The 21,099-nt window shown below is 50.1% G+C and overlaps 1 protein-coding gene across 2 annotated transcripts in view; it reads left to right on the top strand.

The window, feature by feature from the left end:
- Positions 1-21,099, top strand: part of IGDCC4 (immunoglobulin superfamily DCC subclass member 4) — an 88,975-nt gene that overhangs the window by 57,507 nt on the left and 10,369 nt on the right. The window contains exons 5-19 of one of the 2 annotated variants that reach the window (XM_027688343.1): positions 1,140-1,274; positions 3,813-3,968; positions 4,496-4,906; positions 5,593-5,757; positions 6,725-6,862; positions 8,282-8,452; positions 9,006-9,239; positions 13,677-13,784; positions 14,131-14,314; positions 14,982-15,109; positions 15,287-15,457; positions 15,972-16,109; positions 16,626-16,731; positions 17,666-17,900; positions 19,330-19,394. In XM_027688343.1, coding sequence (XP_027544144.1) covers positions 1,140-1,274; positions 3,813-3,968; positions 4,496-4,906; positions 5,593-5,757; positions 6,725-6,862; positions 8,282-8,452; positions 9,006-9,239; positions 13,677-13,784; positions 14,131-14,314; positions 14,982-15,109; positions 15,287-15,457; positions 15,972-16,109; positions 16,626-16,731; positions 17,666-17,900; positions 19,330-19,394 — 2,545 coding nt within the window. The remainder of the gene's footprint in view (positions 1-1,139; positions 1,275-3,812; positions 3,969-4,495; positions 4,907-5,592; positions 5,758-6,724; positions 6,863-8,281; positions 8,453-9,005; positions 9,240-13,676; positions 13,785-14,130; positions 14,315-14,981; positions 15,110-15,286; positions 15,458-15,971; positions 16,110-16,625; positions 16,732-17,665; positions 17,901-19,329; positions 19,395-21,099) is intronic. The other variant, XM_027688342.1, reaches the window with a different exon arrangement.

Here is a 21,099-nt window from a genome sequence, read left to right as displayed (position 1 = left end):
TGGACATCTCCCTCAGCATCTGACAGTCAGGATCCCTGTCAGACAAAGTATCCCAGTGAGGACCATTTTGGGCTGGGGACTGCAATGAGACCATATTTAACAGTCCCAATAAATGTGTCCGTCATGAACTTGTCTGAACTTCTTGGGTTTTGAACTCTGGAGCATCCTGAGAGTTTGTACTGTGCAGAAAGGTCCTGCTTTTATTTGTTTGAGACCTGCTGCCAACAACTTTCTCTGCAGGCCTAAGAGTTACTGGTGCTACGTGACTCCTCTGCATTTACTTCTCCCTTCAACAACAAAAGTGTCCCTCAGAGTTAGAGGTATTTGAGAGAGCTGGAAGAACAGGGCTGCTACTGTTGAGGGTCAGGAACAGTCTGGTCTGCTCAAGAGTGCTCCGGTTGTTTTCATCTGACAACAGAAATTTGGCTGCTGCAAAGGCATTTCCTTAACCTTCCCTTAACCTCTGCTCAGCAGTGGGCAGACACAGGCAGAAGGTTGATTTCAAGCAGAATATCCCATTCTCAAGACATTGTGCAATGCAGCCTGGAGACCTTCCTGTAAACCTCGCTTGATTTAAGTGTTGGCTGTAGGTCTGTGCACGTACAAGCTGCTCAGGGCTCTCTCCTCCAGATGTGTGATGGCTGATCAGTCTTTGTGCTGTCAGGTGAAGGCTGGGACACAGCCCTGACCTTTCCTTGCTGCAGTTTACAGTCCAACATCTGGCTGTTAGGATTTCTGTAACCAAGTTACTGGATTCTTCCCGAGCTGTTCCAGTGCCTTGGCGAAGGCTGTGAGTGTTGGTGTTGCTCTGAGGACAGCAGTGTCTTTTTTTGTCTAGAGAACAAACATCCACGTGGCAACAGTTTATGAAGGTGCTGGGTTGAAACTACTAATTTTCCTTGGGAAATCCCGATATTAATTTTTACTAAGGCCAACATGATTAGAGTAAATCTGCAGGGCAGATTGTTCGTTGCTTTAGTAAAAATATCATAGTCATGTAAAAGCAAGACCTGCTCTTCTCCTCCAAGTGGGCATGAGCTGTTTCCACAAGTGAGACAGCCCAGGGCTCTGCATTCTCTGTTTCTCTAGGGACTTTGCAACTTGTAAGGACAGACTTCTCTTTTTGTTTTTGCCTTTAGGCTCCCAGCCAGCAGGAGGAGATGTCACCATTGTGGCTGCTCCGGAGAACACCACAGTGGTGGCAGGGGAGAGTGTGGTGATGGAGTGTATGGCGGCTGCTGATCCCACCCCCTTCGTGTCCTGGATACGACAGGGTGAGTATGAGGGACAGGGTTAAGTCTGTGTTGTCAAGAGGAACCTGTGGATACTTTATTTTAAAAATCTATTAAAAGGTGAAAAAATCTGTGGGACGGGAAGGGTTCTCTCTATATTAGTACCTAATGGTGTAGGGTGTCCTTGCTGAAGTGGAATTATTAATTAAATCTTGATGGTTACAGAGCACAAGGTTCAATTTATAGTTGTTTGACCTGTGAAATACATGATGTTCCAGTTCCTGGATGCCTTTTGATCTAAATTAGTCCTCCTCATTGTATGAACTTGGGCAGTGAAGGTCACGAAGATGGGGTCAGGTGTATGTCACTCCTCCAGGGACTCAGAGGTTACTGAGGATACTGCGGAATCTGCCGTTGCACTGGAGAAATAACTTGTATTATCCTGCAGCATTATGAGACTTGATAAGATCTGTTAATCCTTGGAGTGACTGGGACTGTTGCAGGGAGGTTTTTGTTGAGTGGAAGGATCGAGGAGCTGCTGAGGTCTCGTCAGAGGTGTACGAGTGAGCTGGGATGGCAGATGTTACCCAGGGCTGATAGCCAGAGTCGCGAGGAGGATGCCAGTGTCACTTCACTGAGAGTCACATCCATCAGATGTGTTTCAGAGGCTCTGACTGAAGACACTCTCAGCTCAGAGGTTGATTCTCTCCCAGAAAAGGCTCTCAGTCATTTTCATAAATCCGGGTCACAATTAAAGACTCCTCTCCCCTGTAACTGTTTATCGTGGTTGGTTTTCAGCCCAGATTTGTCCACGGGCAGTGACTTTAGCATATAAAAATATTTCCTCTTCCCCACAAAAGAGGAGCAAAAAAATCTCAGAGGATACAACTTTGGAAATCAAAGCAGCAAGGATTAAATGTTCTGGCAGAAATATTCCTGGTTTATCCCATGCACTTCACAATTACAAATGCTCAGCGTTCCTGTGCTGATCACTTACTCACTGCTTTACTGAGAGCTGCTGATGCCCATAGCAGAGTAGATATTATTAGAGTTAATTATCATTGTGAAAGTTTTTGGGAAGGAGGGAAGACAAGTGGGAAGTGGAGAAAGGTTGGTGTACCAGTTCTTTCCATGCTTTATTTCAAGTGTTTGCTTGGTCCCAATCTGCCTCCTGGTGTGGACTCTTCAATTAAAAAAGATGGATTAACAGTGCTAGTCGTTCTGTGTCACACAAGCATGTTTCTTTCCAAGCCTTCATTAAGGAGCAGGCTGGGTTACTGGACCATTAGTCATGCAGGGAACACCAAGGATGTACCTCCAGCTTGCCAGTTTGGCTCTTGCCAGCCTTGGTGGTGTCAGCTAATTGCTACCATCTGGAGTCAGGTTTTCCAACCACTCGAGTGCAAACGGGGTGTGCAGATTGTCTCCTCCTGAGTGTGCAGCCACTGAACTGTGAGGCCATGTGAAGCCCCCCAAAATGGAGGGAGGGGGCAGAGGGTCTGCTCTCAGCCACATTCCCTGCTGATGGTGCTAAGCTGGTGCAGCTGCTCTCAGTGGAGGTGGGGAGTTTTATTCTGTGTGAGATCCAGGCTCAGCTGAAGCTGTGAGAGGTAAGGGCAGGCAGTGCTGAGGTTGTACTGCTGCAGGTGGAGAAGAACAAGGTCTGGTAGTGCACAGGTACTGCACAAATTGGCAGGTTTTCCCAGGCTGCTGACTTGTGCCAGCCCTTCCATCCAGGCCTTTCCTCAGCTTGTCCCCAGCTCTGGGCTTTGTCTCCCACATCAGAGAAACCAACACCACATCCTTGTGTTTCTCAGACCAGATCGATGCTGAGAATATGCAGTGCCCAGCACCAGCCTCTGCACTGTCCATGATGCTGAGAAGCCGAGGGCTAGTTGAAGTTGTAGAAGGGCCACTTATAGGCAGGGATACGGAGCCACCCTGTCCTCCTTCCCTACTCAGCAGTGCTGAGCACCTGGCCAGGAGAATGGGGAGAGGGCAGCTCATGTCTCTGACACGAACACTGGAGCCCCAAGGAGCCCCAAGGAGAACCAGGTGCCTTCCTGATATCTCACAGCCAAGTTGGGGACAAGGAATGAATCAGGAAGCTCAGTAAATTTGGGTTCACATCCAGGATGCAGAGGAGGGAGGAACCCCTGAGTTGTCGGTGACTCAGCAGTCTTGCTGACATTGCATTAACGAGTGAGGGGAGGTGTGTGTGTTTGTGATGAGGGTCAGCAGGCAGATCCAGCAGCTTTTCCAAAACATGTGTTAGCATGGCCTTCCCTTGAATGTGCTGTTCCTGGGGGCTCTCCCTGCAGGCACACCCAAGGCATCAGAGACTATTTTGATCCAAAACAGAACTTCAGTTATTACAGGCTAAACCAAACCTTGTGCCAGTGTTGGCTTGAGCTGTCAGTCAAGCACTGAGGTGTGTCCCAACAGGAATCCTCCTCTGGGATGGAGTTTGGGATTTGGGGGTCTCTCCAGTCCCCAGCTGCGATCCTGGTGTCGTTTATAAGCGCTCATAAAGGGCAGCCTGGGGCTCCCTCCCACATTTGTGCATGTTTCTTCCTGCAGATGGAAAGCCCATTTCCACAGATGTGATTGTGCTGGGCAGGACCAATCTCCTCATTCCCTCCAGCCAGCCCCATCACTCCGGGGTGTACGTCTGCCGGGCCAACAAACCCCAAACCAGGCAGTTCGTTACCGCCGCCGCCGAGCTCCGGGTCCTTGGTGAGTAGAGAGCAGGGAAACACTCCAGGTAGAAATGCTGACCAGGTAGCTGTGGATTGTGTGGATCAACATCCAGGAGATCCCCAAGGAGCTGCGTTTGTGGCCTGCGCTGGGTAAGATGGGAGCCAGGTTAGAGCCAGGAGGCCCTGGATTGGGATAGCTCTCAGTGGGAGTGTCACCTCTTTAACTTGGGGTTTAGTTCCTGCTATTTACTGAACCGTTTTATGCCTTATTCTTGTTCTCCAGGGTTCTCCCATGGAAATCTCTATCAGCAATTAACTTTCAGTATCGTGGAAGCCAACAGGGAGAACAGCCTAGGATCAGGGAATGCAGCACATGATTGATACAGAATTTATTTTTCCTTTTGGACAGAGTCTAAATTAAGCCTCTAGAGTCTGCCTGGCAAATCCTATCTTGTAAGCAAAGCTGCTGCTGAATAAAACATAGCACTGAGTGGGGAGGAGAAGGGATTTGTCTGCTATCTTTTCCTCCTCCTTCCCGCATTAATTTGCTCTCTCTCCTCCCAGCGACTCCCAGCATCTCCCAGGCTCCTGAAACCATCTCCCGCACCCGAGCCAGCACGGCCAGGTTTGTGTGCAAGGCGGAGGGGGAGCCAGCCCCCACCATCCACTGGCTGAAGAACGGGGAGCCCATCCTGTCCAACGGGCGGGTGAAGGTGCAGAGCAGCGGGAGCCTGGTCATCAACCAGATCGGCCTGGAGGACGCCGGCTACTACCAGTGCGTGGCTGAGAACAGCCTGGGCACGGCCTGTGCCACGGCCAAGCTCTCGGTGATCGTGCGGGAGGGTTTGCCCAGCGCTCCCAAGAAGGTGTCGGCCGTGTCCCTCTCCAGCACCACAGTGCTCGTGTCCTGGGAGCGCCCGGAGCACAACAGCGAGCAGATCATCGGCTTCTCCTTGCACTACCAGCGGGCTGTGGGTGGGTGTCACTGCCTGTGACCTCGTTAAAGGCACAAGGCACAGGTTGACTTTCCTTCCCAGCAATTCCAGTTGGTTTAGCTCTTATCATTGCAGATAAAGGAGTTTTCTCTTGGAGTCAGCACCAGCCTGTGGCAGTGCCTGCGGATTAGCCAACATGTTCTGACTTGTTGAATGGCAGTAGCATGTCCACATAGCTGAGTTGTCTGGATTCTTATGGTACCAGGCACTTCTGATTTTATACACAATGATTTTATATGCAAAGGCTGTGAATGCTAATGGAGATATTAACCAGCTACATTGTGTACAAGGGCAATCACTAAATTGTTCACACCCAGAATCTAAAGTGAGGTACTTGGGTCTCTTGGCGTTTGTCTTCCCCAAGAGCCAGCAAGCCAATACTCTTGCTGAACTGCTGCCAGAACTCCTCTGGAAATTAAACTGGTATCTGCAGATGCCTCAGCATGGAGCTCGAGTCAAAATGGAGATATTAACATTGAGGCATTGGATGTTTCTGCTCAAAGAACTTATGTAAGAGGTGGGGCTTGTGCAGGTGCTGGGGGAATTGGAGAATACATTGATTTTTAAAGTGTATTTACACTGTGGACCTTGTGAGTTAAGTGATTTTTTTTTTAAGAGTGTCTTGGCAGTTCACTGACCTGCTGATCAGTGTTTCCTTGGCTCCAGGAACAGATAACGTGGAATACCAGTTTGCTGTCAATAATGACACCACTGAGCTGCAAGTCAAGGACCTGGAACCCAATACCAACTATGTCTTCTACGTGGTCGCATATTCCCAGCTCGGAGCCAGCCGGACATCCTCTTCCATCATTGTCCAGACCCTGGAAGATGGTGCGTTGAGTTAGATGGGAACTGGTGCCTAAAAAATATTCCTGGCAGTAGCAGCTCCTAGAAACCCAAACCTGCACCTTGGTCTGATCATCACTTGGGTGATTAAGGGCATGAAAATGTCCTGGCTGACACTGGGGCCCATGAGAATCCTTTGGGAACTGCAGTCAGCTCCTCAAGGCTTTCACCGAGCTCATATGATATTGCTCCAGGCTTGACTCTGGGCCAAACTTGATTTCAACTCAGAAGAAACATCTATTGCAATTTGTAAGGATGGGAGCAGCCTTGAGGTCAGATCCCTTAAGAGCCAGTAGTTTGTGTTGATTTTGCCATTTATCACGTAGCATTTTGTGAGCAGTAGAGGCAGAGTGCCAGGAGGACAGCTGCCCAACGGGAGGACATGCACAGCTTTCCACAGGCTGCAGGACAGAGGCAAACAGTGATGGTTTTGGCAGACCTCATGTGCTTTATGTGCTTTTAATGCTCCCGACAGTGACCTGCGTGGTCCCGTGTGTGTGTATGTGTGTCTGAAGCCTGAAAGGCTGAGTTGAAAGCATGAAAGCTGCCTGCAGCCAGAGCTGTTGTTCTTGAGGGAATGAGGATTCCCAGGCTGCAATCTGGATCTGTGAGCCATTTCCTTCAGTGTCTCCTTCGTGCTCCACATACAGCACAGGCTGATAGCTGGTGTGTGCCAGCCTGCCCAGTCTGCAGGGGACATGGATCCCTGGGAGCAGTGTGGCTGGGCAGACTCTGCTCAGCCTGGAAGTGTAGTAGCCCACCATCTCCCCTCCCCAGACATCCCTCGGATGCTCTGAGGGATATTGGTTCCCCTGGGGCAGACACTGTGTCACCAGCGGCTGTGGCAGGGCCAAGATCAGGTAGTGGCCTCCAGCCAACTCAGAGAGCAGGCAGAGATGTGTTGAGGTCTTGCTCTGCTCTTTGCTGACTTCTCGTGGTTGATTCCACCCAGTTCCCAGTGCTGCCCCTCAGCTGTCCCTGTCCAGCATGACTCCTGGTGACATCCGTGTGACGTGGCTGCCTCCTCCTCCAGAGCTGAGCAACGGCAAGATAACCAAGTACAAGATCGACTACTGCACCCTCAAGGAAGGTGAGGGGAGCACCATCTGCGGGGTTGAGTCCTCTGCTCCGGGGGTGTTCACAGTGTGTCATGGGGAGGGGAGGAGGTGCAAGGCTGGAAATGGGGGGACCCCTCTTACCCAAGGCAGAGCAGCTCTCTTGTAGCCTGGCCCTGCTGGTCATGGCAATGCCCTGTGCTACCTCACACGACTTCAAGGTGCCTTTTCCTGTGACTGTGGAGGAGCTGTGTCCCCAGGGGAACGGCCTGACCCATGTTTGTGCTGCTCCAGGAATGTCTGCATAGGCAACCTTTCACTGCCATCTGAACTGTGTGTTTTGGGGGAAGAGCTTTATGCTCCTTGGGGACAAGGGGTAAATGCTTTCACTTTCTTTAAAATGGATTCTAATCAAAGTGATCCCTGTGGAAAAAAACCAAAAACACAAGTAATCCTGTCCAGGCTGTGTTGCTCTATTGCTGAGTGTTTTCCAGCAGCGTTCAGCAGGGATGGTAACATTTACCTACACTGGATGTGGCTGTTCCAATTCCATGTGTGCTTGCTTTGCAAATCCTTCTGGGTATTTGCTCTTATAACCGTCAAAGCTCTGCAGCTTCTCACTTCCCAGGGTCATGATTCTTCCTGAGAGAAGGATGAGGAGTGTGAGGTGCTGGACGTGTTCCCATGTATTTGAACTGGGTTAGTAGTCTGTGCTGTGATTCCTGGCTCTTGTTCTTTGCCTTGAGCCTGCACATGGCTCTGTGGCATTGTAAAACCTTGGAAACACTTGCAATCCAGGGATCACACTCAGCAATACTCTGTTACATGGCAGGGACAGCACTCCCGGCTGAGTTAATGCCCGGGGAAGCTGAAATTAAGACCTCTGCATTCTCCAAACAGGCAACATGAATCTTCAGCAAGACCAGTTAGTTGTTACAGTGAAAATCCCAGGCCATTCTCAGTTTAAATTTCCTGTTATCCCCCTTATGAACTTGGGTGGGCTGAAGAGGGTGTGATAAAACCTTCGTCTGGCTTGGGTGAAGGTGTGAATTTTGCAGAAAGCAGGGCTGCTGGACAGTTCTGGTTCAAATTAAGGTGAAGATTTAAATACAGCAGTGAGAAGCACTGGAACATACCATCAGCTCCCATCAGCTGTGCTCATGTTCTGCCATCATGTCAGCAGCAGGGTTTCTGACAGCTCCCTCCGGGCAGGCTCCGTGTGCTGAAGGCAACCTGCAGTTTGGAATGTGATGAAGGGAGTTGTCAGTCAGGATATCAACTCTGCCCAGCCTTCAGTTCTGGTTTTTCTTGGTGGTGTGAGATTGCACTAGGCGAAACCAAGCCAGCCCAGGGCGTTCAGACCACGTGGGGCAGCGAGGCTTGCGGCTGCTCAGCTGTACTTCCCTTTGGCTGGGAAATCCCTTTTTTCAGTGGTGTCCCCTTGGTTCCAGCAGATCAGGTCACCTCCATCGAGGTGGGTGGAAATGAGACCCAGATCACGCTCTACTCGCTCCATCCCAACAAAGTGTACAAAGTCCGGATCGCAGCCAGCACCAGTGTGGGATACGGGGCCCCCTCCGAGTGGACCCAGCACCGGACTCCTGACAGAGACAACCAGACACACGGTAGGAGCCTGGGAATGCCTGGGATTTGGGGCAGGGTGTGGGGAACTTTAGGCATTGTCAGAGATTCTTGCTTTGCTTTGGGAATTACAACCATTGGTTTTGGTTAGACCAAAGTGCTCACCTTTATCTCGCTGCTCAGGAGCCCCTGTACTTTCCCTGCTTGCCTGGGCAGTGGGTCTTTCCTCCCTCCATATGCAGCTGGGAAAATTCTTAAAAAAGAAAGAAAGAAACAAACAAAACCCCAGACCCCAATGTTACAGCACTTGGGAGAGAATAGACAATTCTACCAGGCAGAGCTGAGCCCACACCAGACTCCAGCAGTGGTTAAAGACGGGAATATCTCAGAGAAACCCCCATAGTGGCTTTGTGACATGGTTGTATCACCCAGCTGGAAATGTAACTGTCCCACTCTCCACTGTCAGGCAGTGGAGACATTCCACTCAGCACAGCCTTTCCTCACATCTCTCCCTCGCTACTGAGGACAGGGAGGATTCAGTAGAGCAGGGAAATGGAGACAAGTGGCTGAACATTTTTCTCCTGTTCTTTTTCTCAGTTCCATTTGCCCCAACGGAATTAAAAGTCCGAGCGAAGATGGAGTCTCTCCTGATAACGTGGCAGCCCCCAGCCAACCATGCCCAGATATCTGGCTACAAGCTCTACTACCGAGAAGTGGGCCCAGAGGAGTCCAGCAACGAGAGCCCCTTGGATGGTGCTGAAGATGAGAGCTGGGACGTAGGACCCATAAAACTCAAGAAGAAAGTGAAGCAGTACGAGCTGACTCGACTAGGTTAGCTGGTTTCATCTTCCTAGCAGTTGGTGTGGAAACCCAGGGCCTGTCCCTTGCACTTTGCAGCATCCCAGGGTGCTCCCAGGAGGCTCAGTTGTTTGCTTGGCTGGAGATACACAGGGCCAGGGCCATGTGGGCTGTTCTAAGAGCACTCCAAATCCTTTCTGGAGCGGGGCTCTTGGGGCTTATTCTGAGCAGAGTTTAAGCCACAGAAATTTCTGATGCCAGTGTAGCAGGGCTTGTATTTTTAACCAAGGGTTACCAATATACTTAGTATATGCTAATAAGTGGTTCTTAATCAATTAGTGTTTTTAATGTATCACTGTAAAGAGTGGCAAGATTGAAATCTCCTGTCAGGACAATGATCTCTCCTTCCCTTTGTGTTTCTAAGGAGCTCCATAATTGCATCCTGTTTGAAATCTCTCTGTATTACAATGCAGAGATGGGATAATTCACAGCATGCTAATTTTGGGCCAACATTCTCCTCCACCTCCCCCATAAGGGAAAAGGGATGGAAGAGTGAGTGTCCATGGTTGGAGAACATCTGCACAGCAGTCAGATCTGCCTGCCTGGGTCACTGCGCTCGGAGTTCCCCATAAGGAGTTGTGTCCCTAACATCTGATTGTATTAATTAATTGATTTGCCTGCTGATACAGGATGGAGAGGGAGAGGGGAGAGTCATGGAAGATGAAAGTGGAGTTGTTCTGTGCCCCACTTCATGCTTCATCCCTGTTTCTACCCAGTGAGCTGAGCCTGCAGGGTGCATGTGTGGTGTGCTGATTCATCTTACACTTGTGGCGTATTTATTATGCACTGTGGGAAGGCCAGGCTGCAGCACCTGGAAGGGCTGGTTGTGCCACCACTAAGTGGGTTCCCAGCTCTGCCACAGCCATCTTGCCACTGAGAGGGTGTTAGTGATGAGCTTCTCTGAAGAACTTTGGTCTATTGCACTGGGGGAACCACATGTGAACATCATCACGCGCTGCTCTAACCGCTGGCAAGGCAGACAGCGGAGGGGCTCGGAGTGGGCTGAATTGGTTCCAAATGCTCTGGCACGGTGATGCTGAGAGGGCTGCTTGTTCTCCTGTAATTACTTCCTTAAATTTGGGCATCCGTCAAGCCCTAATGGTTTCCTTATGACCTGGCGGTTGTGTGTCGTCTATTGCTGTGTCAGGAATGGAGTCTCGGGTTTCTCCCCGCCATGGATGTTCCCTTTTCTCCCCTTGTGCTGTTGAATGATGTGCTCCTGCACGTGTCCAATAAAGGAAAGGTCAGGAATCTGGCTGTGCTGAGGAAGGCAGGGAGTCTGGATATGAAACGAGGAGGAGTGGTTGGGATTTAGAAGGGTTTAGTTTTATGGTGCAGAGCTACCCTGTGCAGGTACTTAGGTTTGTGTCTTGTAGGCAGAGCTGGTAGTGGTCTCAGGAAGGGTTGGCAGCCCTAACGTGATCTGTATGTGGGCTGATGGAAAATCAGCTGGAGGGATTTCCCAGCTCATGGATGTCTGCCAGGGAAGCGCAGCACTGGAAACCTCTTCTATGATTCCCCTGTAAAACCAAAGAAAATACCCAACACTGTGTCTTGGGAGTACCTACAACAATCATCAAGTCCAACTGCTTGACTGCTGACCAAAAGTTAGAGCAGATTCTGTCTAAATGCCTTTTAAACACTGACAGGCATGGGCATCGACCACCTCTCTAGGAAGCCTGTTCCAGTGTTAGAAATGGTGTCAGGAAATCCCAGGCTGGGCACTGGGAAAACCAGGCTGTGGGTCAGACATGGTCACATACCATGTCAGTGCAGGCAAGGTCCAGCACAGTGCCTACATGTCCCCTGACTGAAGGCAGCACTCTGCCCCTTATCCTGGTTTGAGGTGTGGCCTGAAGGACAAAACTCCTGTCCCACTCCTTGTTTCTGCATAGCTCCTGATTGTCCTTGGTTTTTTTTTCCAGGAGCACAGCAGGGCAAGAAAGGAAGCACTTTGTGGGGTGAGAGCTCCCTTCAAGGCACACCCCAGGCAGAGGTGGATGAGGGTGAGAAACAGCTTTGGCCAGAGCTTCTGGAGCACAGTTACTGTTACTACCATCTCATGCTAATCTCTGGAGCAAACTGTGCCTCTTTAGAGTGGTATCACTAATGTCACACCTTGTGTCTTGTCAGAGCAGCGTGTGCTGAAGTCCTGGTGAGAGATGGGCAGCTGTTCAAGGGCACATAAGAAATCCAGCAATTTCATGAGCCCACAAAGTCAAAAGGAAGCTGTCCTGAATCACCAGCAGGGCTTTTCCCTGAGGAATTCTTACTGATTTCCATCTTCCTCTCTGTACTGGTGTACAACTACCAGGGCCATAATTTATTCGAAAAATAAATGGTAAGGATCTGATCCTGTCTTCCACATTCCTATGAAGGAAGACTGCATTCCTCTGGGAGTCTGGAAGTTAGGGTATTTTCCCACTTAAAGGAAAGTATGGCTGGCACCTGGCCAGTATGAGCACCTTGAAATGCTGAGTGAAGCAACATATTTAGCATATTGGATATATTATGCAGTCATTCAGATTAGTGATTTGAAATGATCTGGACTAGATTATTCTGCTTATATTTAATGTATGATGGAATGCAGTGAAATACATCTGTTTTCATGCTGCCTACTAGCTTCTTGACAGCTTGATAGAGCTTTATGTCTGTCTGTTCTAAGAGCTTGAACATCTGGGCCTGTGTATAAAAATTGAAGCCAAGCCTCTGACTGAGAAATCCAAAATACCCCTATTTTCAGGATGTGAAGTGCTCAATCTTGTAGTTGAGCTCCCCTGGCTTCATGTGTAAGTGGCTGCTGTGTCCATCCTGCCCAGGGATGGAGATGGAGGAGTTGTCCTTTCCTTCACTTCATTCCCCAACAGGAGCTTCCCACAGCTGCATCACATCTGTGAGCTCTTCTTCATCCTTTGGATCACATCATCCACAAAGAGCTCGTGTCCTAGCAAAGCCCAGCCAAAGGCTGGGGCAGGAGGAGGAGTGTCTGTGCTGGTGAGAGACGGGCTGTGGGGCTCTTTGTTCCAGCCCTTTGGAAGTTGAGTGCCCTTTGGTCTCATCCCCCTTGTGTGGGTTTGAAACATTTTTTCTGTGGCTGGAGAGTGTGGAAATGCAGATCAGCCTGTCTTGGAGGCAGACAAAACTCTGTTTGCTTTTGGGATTCTTTAGGGAAGAAAAATGTGGCTGAACTGTTTTTATATTCTGAGCGCGAACGTGTGTTGTGGAGCAGAGAAAGCCTTTGGTAATTGGTACCATCAGCCTCTGGAAGCGTAATCAGGGCAGTAATAATAAAATTGGCATCAATAGGAAAGGCTTTATTCTGCTTACGTTGTCTGGCAAAGAGAGCAGTGATCTATGAGGGCAGGGAATGAAGAGGCATGTCCCAAATTAACAAACTTCATCAATGCACTGCAGCCAAGGCAACCAAAGGCAGTGTGGACTGCTCTGGCTGGGCTCCTGAAGGAGCGGCTGCTGCAGGGAGTGTCTTCTTTGAGAACTTTATATCTCCCAAGTTGTTTCCTTGATTAAACATCTCCATTAAAAAAAACCTAGGATGTTACAGCAGAAGAGTATTTCAGCTGATGAAAGGCTGGAGGAAAAAGAAGTGAATTTTGGACCTCACTGCTGGGACACAGAGCACCCTGTCCAGCAGCTCAGTTTGGGTCCAAGTGTGAGATTCCCCACAGTTCAAGGCTCTCTGATGGGAGGAGTGTGTAATGAGGCCCCTCGGGTTTCTGGTGCGGGTTTTCTGTGCACTGTTGCTTCTCTAATTGCAAATCAAGAAACTGCAGTGGAGTCAAAATAGTCACAATACAACAAAAGCTGCCAGTGACTTAACAGGGCGTGTGAGGACTCGCTGGAAGGAAGATCCTCACAGCAGTGGGTAAATCAGAAAGAACCATGGAAATGGGAGGTGCATTTGGGAGAGGAGAGAACATCCTCACTCCTCAAGAATAAGCAGTGCAGTGCAGTCTCCTCCATGGGGGAGAGAGGAGTCGCTGTGCACATTTCTTTAGCAGTTTGCAAGGGAGAAAGATCAGGAGATCTTGAGATGATGTGCTACAAACTAGGACACTGGTTAACCCTTGGGGGCTGGGGCAAGTCCATTTCCTGCTGATAATTTCTGTAAAAAGTAAGGGGAGAACCAGAGAGCAGCTGTGCTGATGCGTGCACCAGCTGTGAGACAGTGTTTGTATGTGGGAAGCCTGTAAGTGGAAGGGGGACTCCCTGCTGTAATTTATGTATTAGGTGATATTTATTCAGGTATTAGTTAATAAAAACATATTTATTATGTTCAGGCTACTTTCTTGGATGGTGAGAAAAGCTGGTCTGATCAAAGAAAACATGTCTAACTGGGGGGGATTGGTGACAAAAATAACCCCAGACAAACCCTGATTGATTTTTTTCCAGCTCCTGGGAAACTCTACGAGGTGAAGCTGGTGGCATTCAACAAGCACGAGGATGGTTATGCAGCTGTTTGGAAGGGCAAAACAGAGAAGGCACCAGCGACAGCAGTAGGTGAGCAATCCTCTTTGTTGTCTTTCTCCTCTGCTTGGCACGTGGCTTCAAAGGAAGGGTAGGGAGAAAGCTACAGAAGATGAGCTTCAGGAAGGACAATATCAAAATGGGGAAGGTCCCAATATAAGGCAACTTCCACCGACAGTCATTGCAAAATGCATTGGAGGAATTGGGAAGGAGAGAAAGGAGCAAAATATCCCCCTTCTCATTTGGGTTGTTCTTACGCTGCGTGTAAGGTTTGCGCCACCCCCAACCGAAGGGGAGGAGGAGAGTTTTGGGATGCGTGATGGGGAAATTACTGTCATGTACATCTCCACATCTCTTTTCTTTTTGTTTTGCACCACAGATCCCCCTGTGCAGAAGGGTCCTCCTCTGCCTCCAGTCCAAGTCTATGCAGAGTCCAACAGCTCGACTTCCATATGGCTCAGGTGGAAGAAGCCTGACTTCACAACAGTCAAAATTGTCAACTACACCGTGCGCTTCAGCCCCTGGGGCCTGAAGAATGCCTCTCTTGTGACATACTACACCAGGTAAAGAGGGATGCCAAGGGTTCATCTGCCTTGGATTGCTCATGTCAGCAACGAACACAGGGCAGGAGCAACCTGCATGGAATTTCCAGTACTTAGGAAAATCCTGGGTGCTGGAACATCTGCCGTGGTCACAGATAATGTTCAGAACTGCTGAGATGTTGCAGTGGGGCTTGTCTTTGACTTGAATACCAAGGAATCATTTACTGGTCTCTGCATCTTTTTTGCTTTGTTTGGACCTTACACACTTGTTCCTCTATTAACAACATGGCTGGGTGCAGTTATGGCCAGTCTCAAAGCATTCATGATTTGTGAGATGGTCCTCACAAGTTTGGTTTATAAATTGCTAGAGTTGAAGCAGTTACAATAATTTAGGGATGCATTTTTCATCTGGATTCCTGTGCAGATTTTCAGCGTCTAACCAGGATATTTTCAGGCTTTTCCATGCAAGTACATCAGAAATGGGCCTGGAGGCTGGGAACTGCTTTGCTCTGCACTTGGGACCTGAATGTTCTTGCACTCACATGGCTGCAGGAGACAAAGTTTTGGGTGAAAAACCAAATACTGTAAGAATTAGGATAACATCTTAGAGTGATCCTGGTAAGGTGTCAAGGTGACATGGGGGAACCATCAGGTGTTCATGACCTTGTGCTGTGTCCTCTCTCACCAGCTCTGACGAAGACATTCTCATCAGTGGGCTGAAGCCCTACACCAGGTATGAGTTTGCCGTGCAGTCCAACGGCGTCGGCATCGACGGCCCCTTCGGCAGCGTGGTGGAGCGCTTCACCCTTCCCGACCGTGAGTAGTGATGGGAACTGAGCCCTGACTTATCCTGCTTTTCCCCGAACCTCTGTCAGTTCCCTCCTGATGTACCCTGAGAGATGTGGTCTCAGACCCCCTCTGAGCTCTGATGTCCCTGGGGGCGAAAGCTCTCCCCCTCTTCCTGCTGCTCAGGATGGGTCTTGTCTCTGCCAGGCCCCTCCACTCCCCCGTCTGACCTGCGGCTGCACCCGCTCAACCCCTACGCCGTGCAGGTGCACTGGTGCCCGCCCGTGGAGCCCAACGGCATCATTGTGGAGTATCTCATCCTGTACAACGCCAACAACACGCAGCCAGATGACATGTGGACCTTGCTGACGCGAGAAGGTGAGCCTCCTCCAGGTGCTGCAGTACCCCACCACTCCTCCTCCTGCCTCCTTCCCTGCCTCTGGAGCGCTGGTCGCTCAGTCCTGCTGCCCTGATTTTTGCCTCACCAAATATTGAAGAGCTCCTGGTGCCAGCTTTCCTGGAGCGCCTGCTGGGCCTTGCTCCTGATCACATCAGAGAGTCCAGGGACACGACTACTGAGAGACATGAAATCAAACATGTCTAGGGCTGAAACAGCCATTGTCACCCAGGAAACATCCCGCAGATACAGGCTGGCAGTCAGTAATTCCTAGAAAAACGTGTGCCAGCAGCACCATGTGCAGTCTGTATCATCACCTCTGCAAGTAGCAAGTTCATTAATACTGAAGAGGTGTATGAAATGCCTCTTGGAGCTCATGTCACAAAATCCGTCACTTCTAAGGATCCAAGCAGAATTTTGTTGCTGCTTTGCTGCAGCCTCTGAATGCTCTTGAAACTGCACATTTTAAATTTCTTTTGACTTGCTTTTGGTCAGGAAATATCTTCAGCACTGAAGTGCATGGCCTGGAAAGTGATACAAGATACTTTTTCAAGATGGGAGCAAAGACAGTTGTGGGATCCGGTCCCTATTCCAACGTTAAGGATGTGCACACCCTCCGGGAGAAGTTGTCTGGTATGAATTCCCCCCTTGTCCCAGGGCAGGAAGTGAGAGCTGTGTTGCTGAAGGCCATGATTTGTCAGCAGTGACATTTCTGATTGCCAAGCCATTGCCTGATGTCACTGTGTAGGATGTGAGATATAATTCTGTGTAGGCCAGAGCAGAGGATCACAGCAGAGCCCTGAGATGTGCAGCTCCAGAACCCATCCCACAACCAAACTTCATCCCTCTTCCCCATCCCAGTTCCTCTGGAAGGGCACGTGCAACCTTTCTGTAGTGTGAGATTAATTAATGTGCACAGATGCCAGTTTGCCTTAAGCTGCTCTAAATTATCACTGCCAAGGAATCTTCCTCCTCTATGTGTATAGGATCATAGAACCATGGAATAGTTCGGGTTGGAAGGGAATTTTAAAGGCATGGCCTGTTGGGTGTAGTACAGCTGGTGCTTCTTTGAACTGAGAGACTTGTACCTTCTTCCTGCTAGCAGCTGAAATACTGAAATAGTGTATCCATCCTTCCTTCCCCTCCTAGATGTCCTGGATATTCACTCTGTCACAGGGATCATCGTGGGGGTCTGCCTGGGGCTGCTCTGCATCCTCTTCTGCATGTGTGCCAGCTTCCGGAACAGCAAGCACAGGTGGGTGTCACCTCACCTGGGCAGGAGGGAAAGGAGGCTGCTGTGGAAGGAGACGAATACACTGGAAGCTGCATCCCCTGTCCAGCTGTGCTGCCTGGGATGCAGTGTAGGACACAGTTAATGCACAGATCGAATCTTGGGAGTTCTGGCTGGATAAGGAGCATATTTAGTATAATCTTTTCACTGATTTATTTTCTCAGTAGCTTCTCTTCAATTTGTATTCTTAGACTAGTAGGGGTTTTTTTCAGAGAAAGAAAAAGCCCCAAGAAAATGGAAGAACTGGATTATTACCTGTGTCTGTTAGTGTGGGCAGTATTTTGCTTCTGAGGTTGGACAGCTCTAAGGATGTTTGGAAATGGTTTGTTAACTTCCAGCTGGGAAAATAATGAAAGACTTCCCAGTGAGTGACAGGCTGGTTTAAGGAGGATTGGACGCAGCCCAAAGCCCCTTGCTATCCCAGGGGTCTGAATCCAGCCACAAGCATGTGGAAAGACCATGAGCAGAAAACAGCTCAGTTGTTGAGAAGAGCTCTGAGCTTACAGCAGATCTCAGGACTAGGGACAGGCAGCTTCTGGAGTCTTGTCCTAATGTGGCCACTGAACTTTCCTGTCCTGTTACATCTCTTACCTGTAAAGCAGAGGTGACAGGAGTGACGCAGCTCCCCATGGGCCAGGGTTAGTGAGTGTCCTGCTCCAGTGCTGGGACTCGTGGTGTCTGATGGCCTTAGGATCTGCAGGGAGAGCTTTGCATCCCTCACTGGGATTTGTCTGAGCTTTGGGATTAGCAAAGGTGGTGGAGATGCATCTGCAGTGAAAGCTGTTACAGTGGGATGTGGACAGAGGATCCCCTTCCTCTAGAGGGGCAGGGCAGGGCTTGGGCCGTGGGCTTCCACAAGGACCAGCTGAGATGTCAACTCTTGCTTGTTTTCCCTCAGGGAGGCCCTGCCAGGCCTGGATTCCCAGGCTGCTGGCAACCACACGTACTACCACCGGAACAGGCAGGGGATGGCTGCTCCCAGTGCCACCCTGGACTCACATGAGCTCGAGTCCCTCATGTCCCCACTCCCAGAGGATGCACCCGTGCCCCTGGGGGACATCACAGAGCTGACAGAGGTGCACAGCCTCATCCACACGAGCCTCCCCGAGGACGTTGTCCATGGGAAGAGGAAGGTAAGGACACATATGCACATGGCCACTGGGCTCCCACCCTGGGCAAGAGCCTTTGTTTGGTGTGTGGTGCTGGGAAGCCAGGGTTGGATCCTGTCCTGGCTCTGCAGTGCTGGCAGAGCTGGTGCTGAGCAGCCACGCATTCCCCTCTCTGTAAAACTGACTGGCTCAGCCTTGGCTGTCAGATCTAATTTGGGATCCCTGTGCCATCTACTACTGCTTTTCACTTCCTGAGACAGTGATCCCTCATCCCAAGAAACTGCTGCCAAACTTGGTGCTGCAGAAAGCTGCACTTTTCCTGTTGCTGTGCCATGTGGATGGTGTGAGGAAATGTGATGGCTAGAGCAGACACTCAGCCTTTTGCTTGGAGTAAAAGGAGCTCTGTCCATGAAGAGTGTATCCACTGCAATGCCCTAGAAGATAAACAAGAGGTGAAACTGTGGGTTTTTTGTGAACCTTATTTTTTAAGTAGTTTTTTCCGGCCCTGCTTGGTTTGCCTGACATTGCATTGTCTTTCATTCCTCCCTGCCCATTTTGTCTTTCAAGCTTGCCTGAAACATTTCATTCCATTAGGGAACCTTTAATTGGCCTAATTTAGTTAATCTGTTTATGTCTCTCTTTGTAGCCCTGGGAGAGCATGTAAAGTAATTAGGAGGTTCAGTAACACAAATGTGTTGTGAGCACGTGGGATTTCACGTTTGCATCAGCGATGTGCTCATGGGTCACTGGAGGGAAGGTGGGTTCAGGTACCCGGCTGACCACGAGTCCTCTCCTGGCTGTGAGAGGCAGTGCAGGTGTGATCTTTTGGAACCTCAAAGTCTTCTGCTGAGCTAGAAGACATCTTTAGTATCCCTGGGAGCTGAAGCCGTGCCTGTGGCCATCCCCGCCTGCCGTGTCAGATCAATGCTCAGCTGAAGGAGAGACTGTTTGTTTGCAGCCAAGCCACATCCAGGGATTGTGGTGGAATGTAGCTGCCTGTCTGGATCCAAGCCGAAGAGTGTGAGGAATTTCCTACAGCTCTTTCTGTTAAATAAGGAACAAATGTTTTCAGGGATAGGGACTTACCCTTGAGAACAGGTCGGGGTGGGGGGAAGTTCCCTTCTTTGTGAGGCCTTTCTGGGGGCAGCATATCCAGATCTCTCTTCCAAAGCAGCAATCCTGTCTGCAGGGGTTTAAACCAAGATGTGAATGTGTACAGAGCAGGGGCTGGAGAGGGCAGTGCCAAGGCCTGGCTGCTCAGGGCTCAGCCTGAGAGCTGGGGCCCTCAGAAGCTGCCAGTGACCAGCAGTGAGTTATGGCCAGAGACCAGAGCTTTGGGGAGAGGGACAGTTCTGGCTGTAGGATCTGTGCCTTCATAATTGGATGGGAAAAGGCTACCGTGAGTTAAATTCACTGAGGTTTGTTTTTTTTTTTATGGATGTGGATAGGCAAGCAAGGGTCACTGGGAAGCAGCTGCAGGCTGGAGAGCAGGGTTGTCACCAATGCCGAGCAGGGAGGGTGACCTGGCAGGTGGTGTGGTGGCCGGAAGCAACAGGCTGTTGTTGCTGGGAGTGGGCACTGGAGGGAGATGTGCTCCCACGCAGGAGACCCCGCTCCCTCCACTGCCCGGCTCCTGCTGGAAGTGTCACCTGAGCACGCTGCATCCTGTCTGTACTCTGTATAATGTACAGAGTATAATCAAGGGTGAAAAGACTCAGAAACACATTTATGCTGCAGTTGCCAAGAGCCCTATGTCTGGAGGGTCTGTGATGTTCCCTGGCTGGGTGGTCAAGGAGTTGGGCAGTTCTCCTCTCATGGCTGGAGCAGTGCACACTTGCCTGGTGCCCACAACAATGTAAATCAGGTCTGAGCAGCTGAGAGTGTGTGCATCTCCCTACTTGTACACAAAGTGCCTCTAGTCAAGTCCCTGGAGTGGGTGTGGGTTCCTTGGGTTGTCTTGTGTGCTGCAAATAGCTCCCTCCAGCAGCCATTGAGTCTGGAAACCCCCAGGGACCCTGCCTGGAACAGTGTGTTGTGGGAGCTTTGCTCCCTGCAGTGACCAGCTGCCTTTGTTGCCTTCTCTTTTCTTCTCTCATGCTGTGTGTGGTTAGGGCTGTGAAAATCCATGGCAAGGAATATGATGGAGCCACAGAAAAGAGAAAATCCATGTGGAAGGAAATTCCTGGTCCAACCTGGCAAGGGGAAACTCCCCAGGGTGCTTTAGGTTGGATAGTATGACTGGCAGTCTTAGACAAAAAAGAGAGGAAGTGAGAAATGTCGGAAGGATCCCTTAAATGACAGTGTATCGTGTCACCACAGAGCTCAGGATGTTGGCTGGGACGGACTCTTGGTGCAGTGCTGCTGCCACTGCTGGGCAGGTTTGTGTGGCTGTGACCTCCAGTTGCCTCCTTGTCTCTCTGTCCTCAGGTTACGCTCCCAGGTGTGTTGTCTGGATGGCACTTGCCATTGGTGGTGGCAGTGATTGCTGCTCTGTGTCTGCAGGCTGCTCACATCCTGGCTTTTACTTGGCATTCCATGGATTATTCTTTCTTGGTTTTATTCTTGTGGCAGCCCGAGATTCCAATGGAGGTTGGAGGCTCCATGTTAGGAGGTGTACAGACACAAAGAAGGGACTGTCCCCATGCCATAAGGAGTCAGAAGTGAGCAAATGTCACTTTGCAGGTGTGAGGCCGAAGGGCAGAAAGTCTTTAAAAACACTGAGATTGGAACAGACTTCTGCAAAGAATTTCAGGAAAGGGTTTTGAGATGTCCCTTTGGTTGTTTTCAAGATCACCAGTCCCTTCGAACTTACGGCCGTGATTCCTCTTGAGCTGTTGCACATACTGCTGGGGGTGCAGGACGGTGCAAGTGGAAGGTGGGACAGTCGCAGAGGAGTTTCCTGGCCCCCTGTGTCCCTGCCTGCAGGACAAGAAGGTGCTACTGCAGCCGAGCTGTCAGCACAGGGCCCCTCTGGATGCTGGCAGCTCCATTGGGCAGGAGAACACAGCCATTTAGTGGCCCATTTTCCTTCCTTTCTGTGTGTTTCCCAGTGGTCACAAGGAAGGATTTGTAAAGACAGTGACAAGTGATTTTCCTCTCTTACTGTCTTCCCCTTGCAAGTGACCTCTCCCTGATGCCCTGGGTATCCCCGTTAGAACTGACACCATGGAGCACAGGCTGTGGGGATGCAGCTCTGTCTCCCCTGACAGATGGACTGAGGATG

Source organism: Neopelma chrysocephalum, unplaced genomic scaffold, assembly GCF_003984885.1.
Source record: "Neopelma chrysocephalum unplaced genomic scaffold, ASM398488v2 Primary Assembly neopelma1_75, whole genome shotgun sequence".
NCBI classification, from domain to species: domain Eukaryota; kingdom Metazoa; phylum Chordata; class Aves; order Passeriformes; family Pipridae; genus Neopelma; species Neopelma chrysocephalum.
The sequence above is the reverse complement of the archived record's forward strand: the minus strand, read 5'-3'. Positions and strand labels throughout refer to the sequence as shown.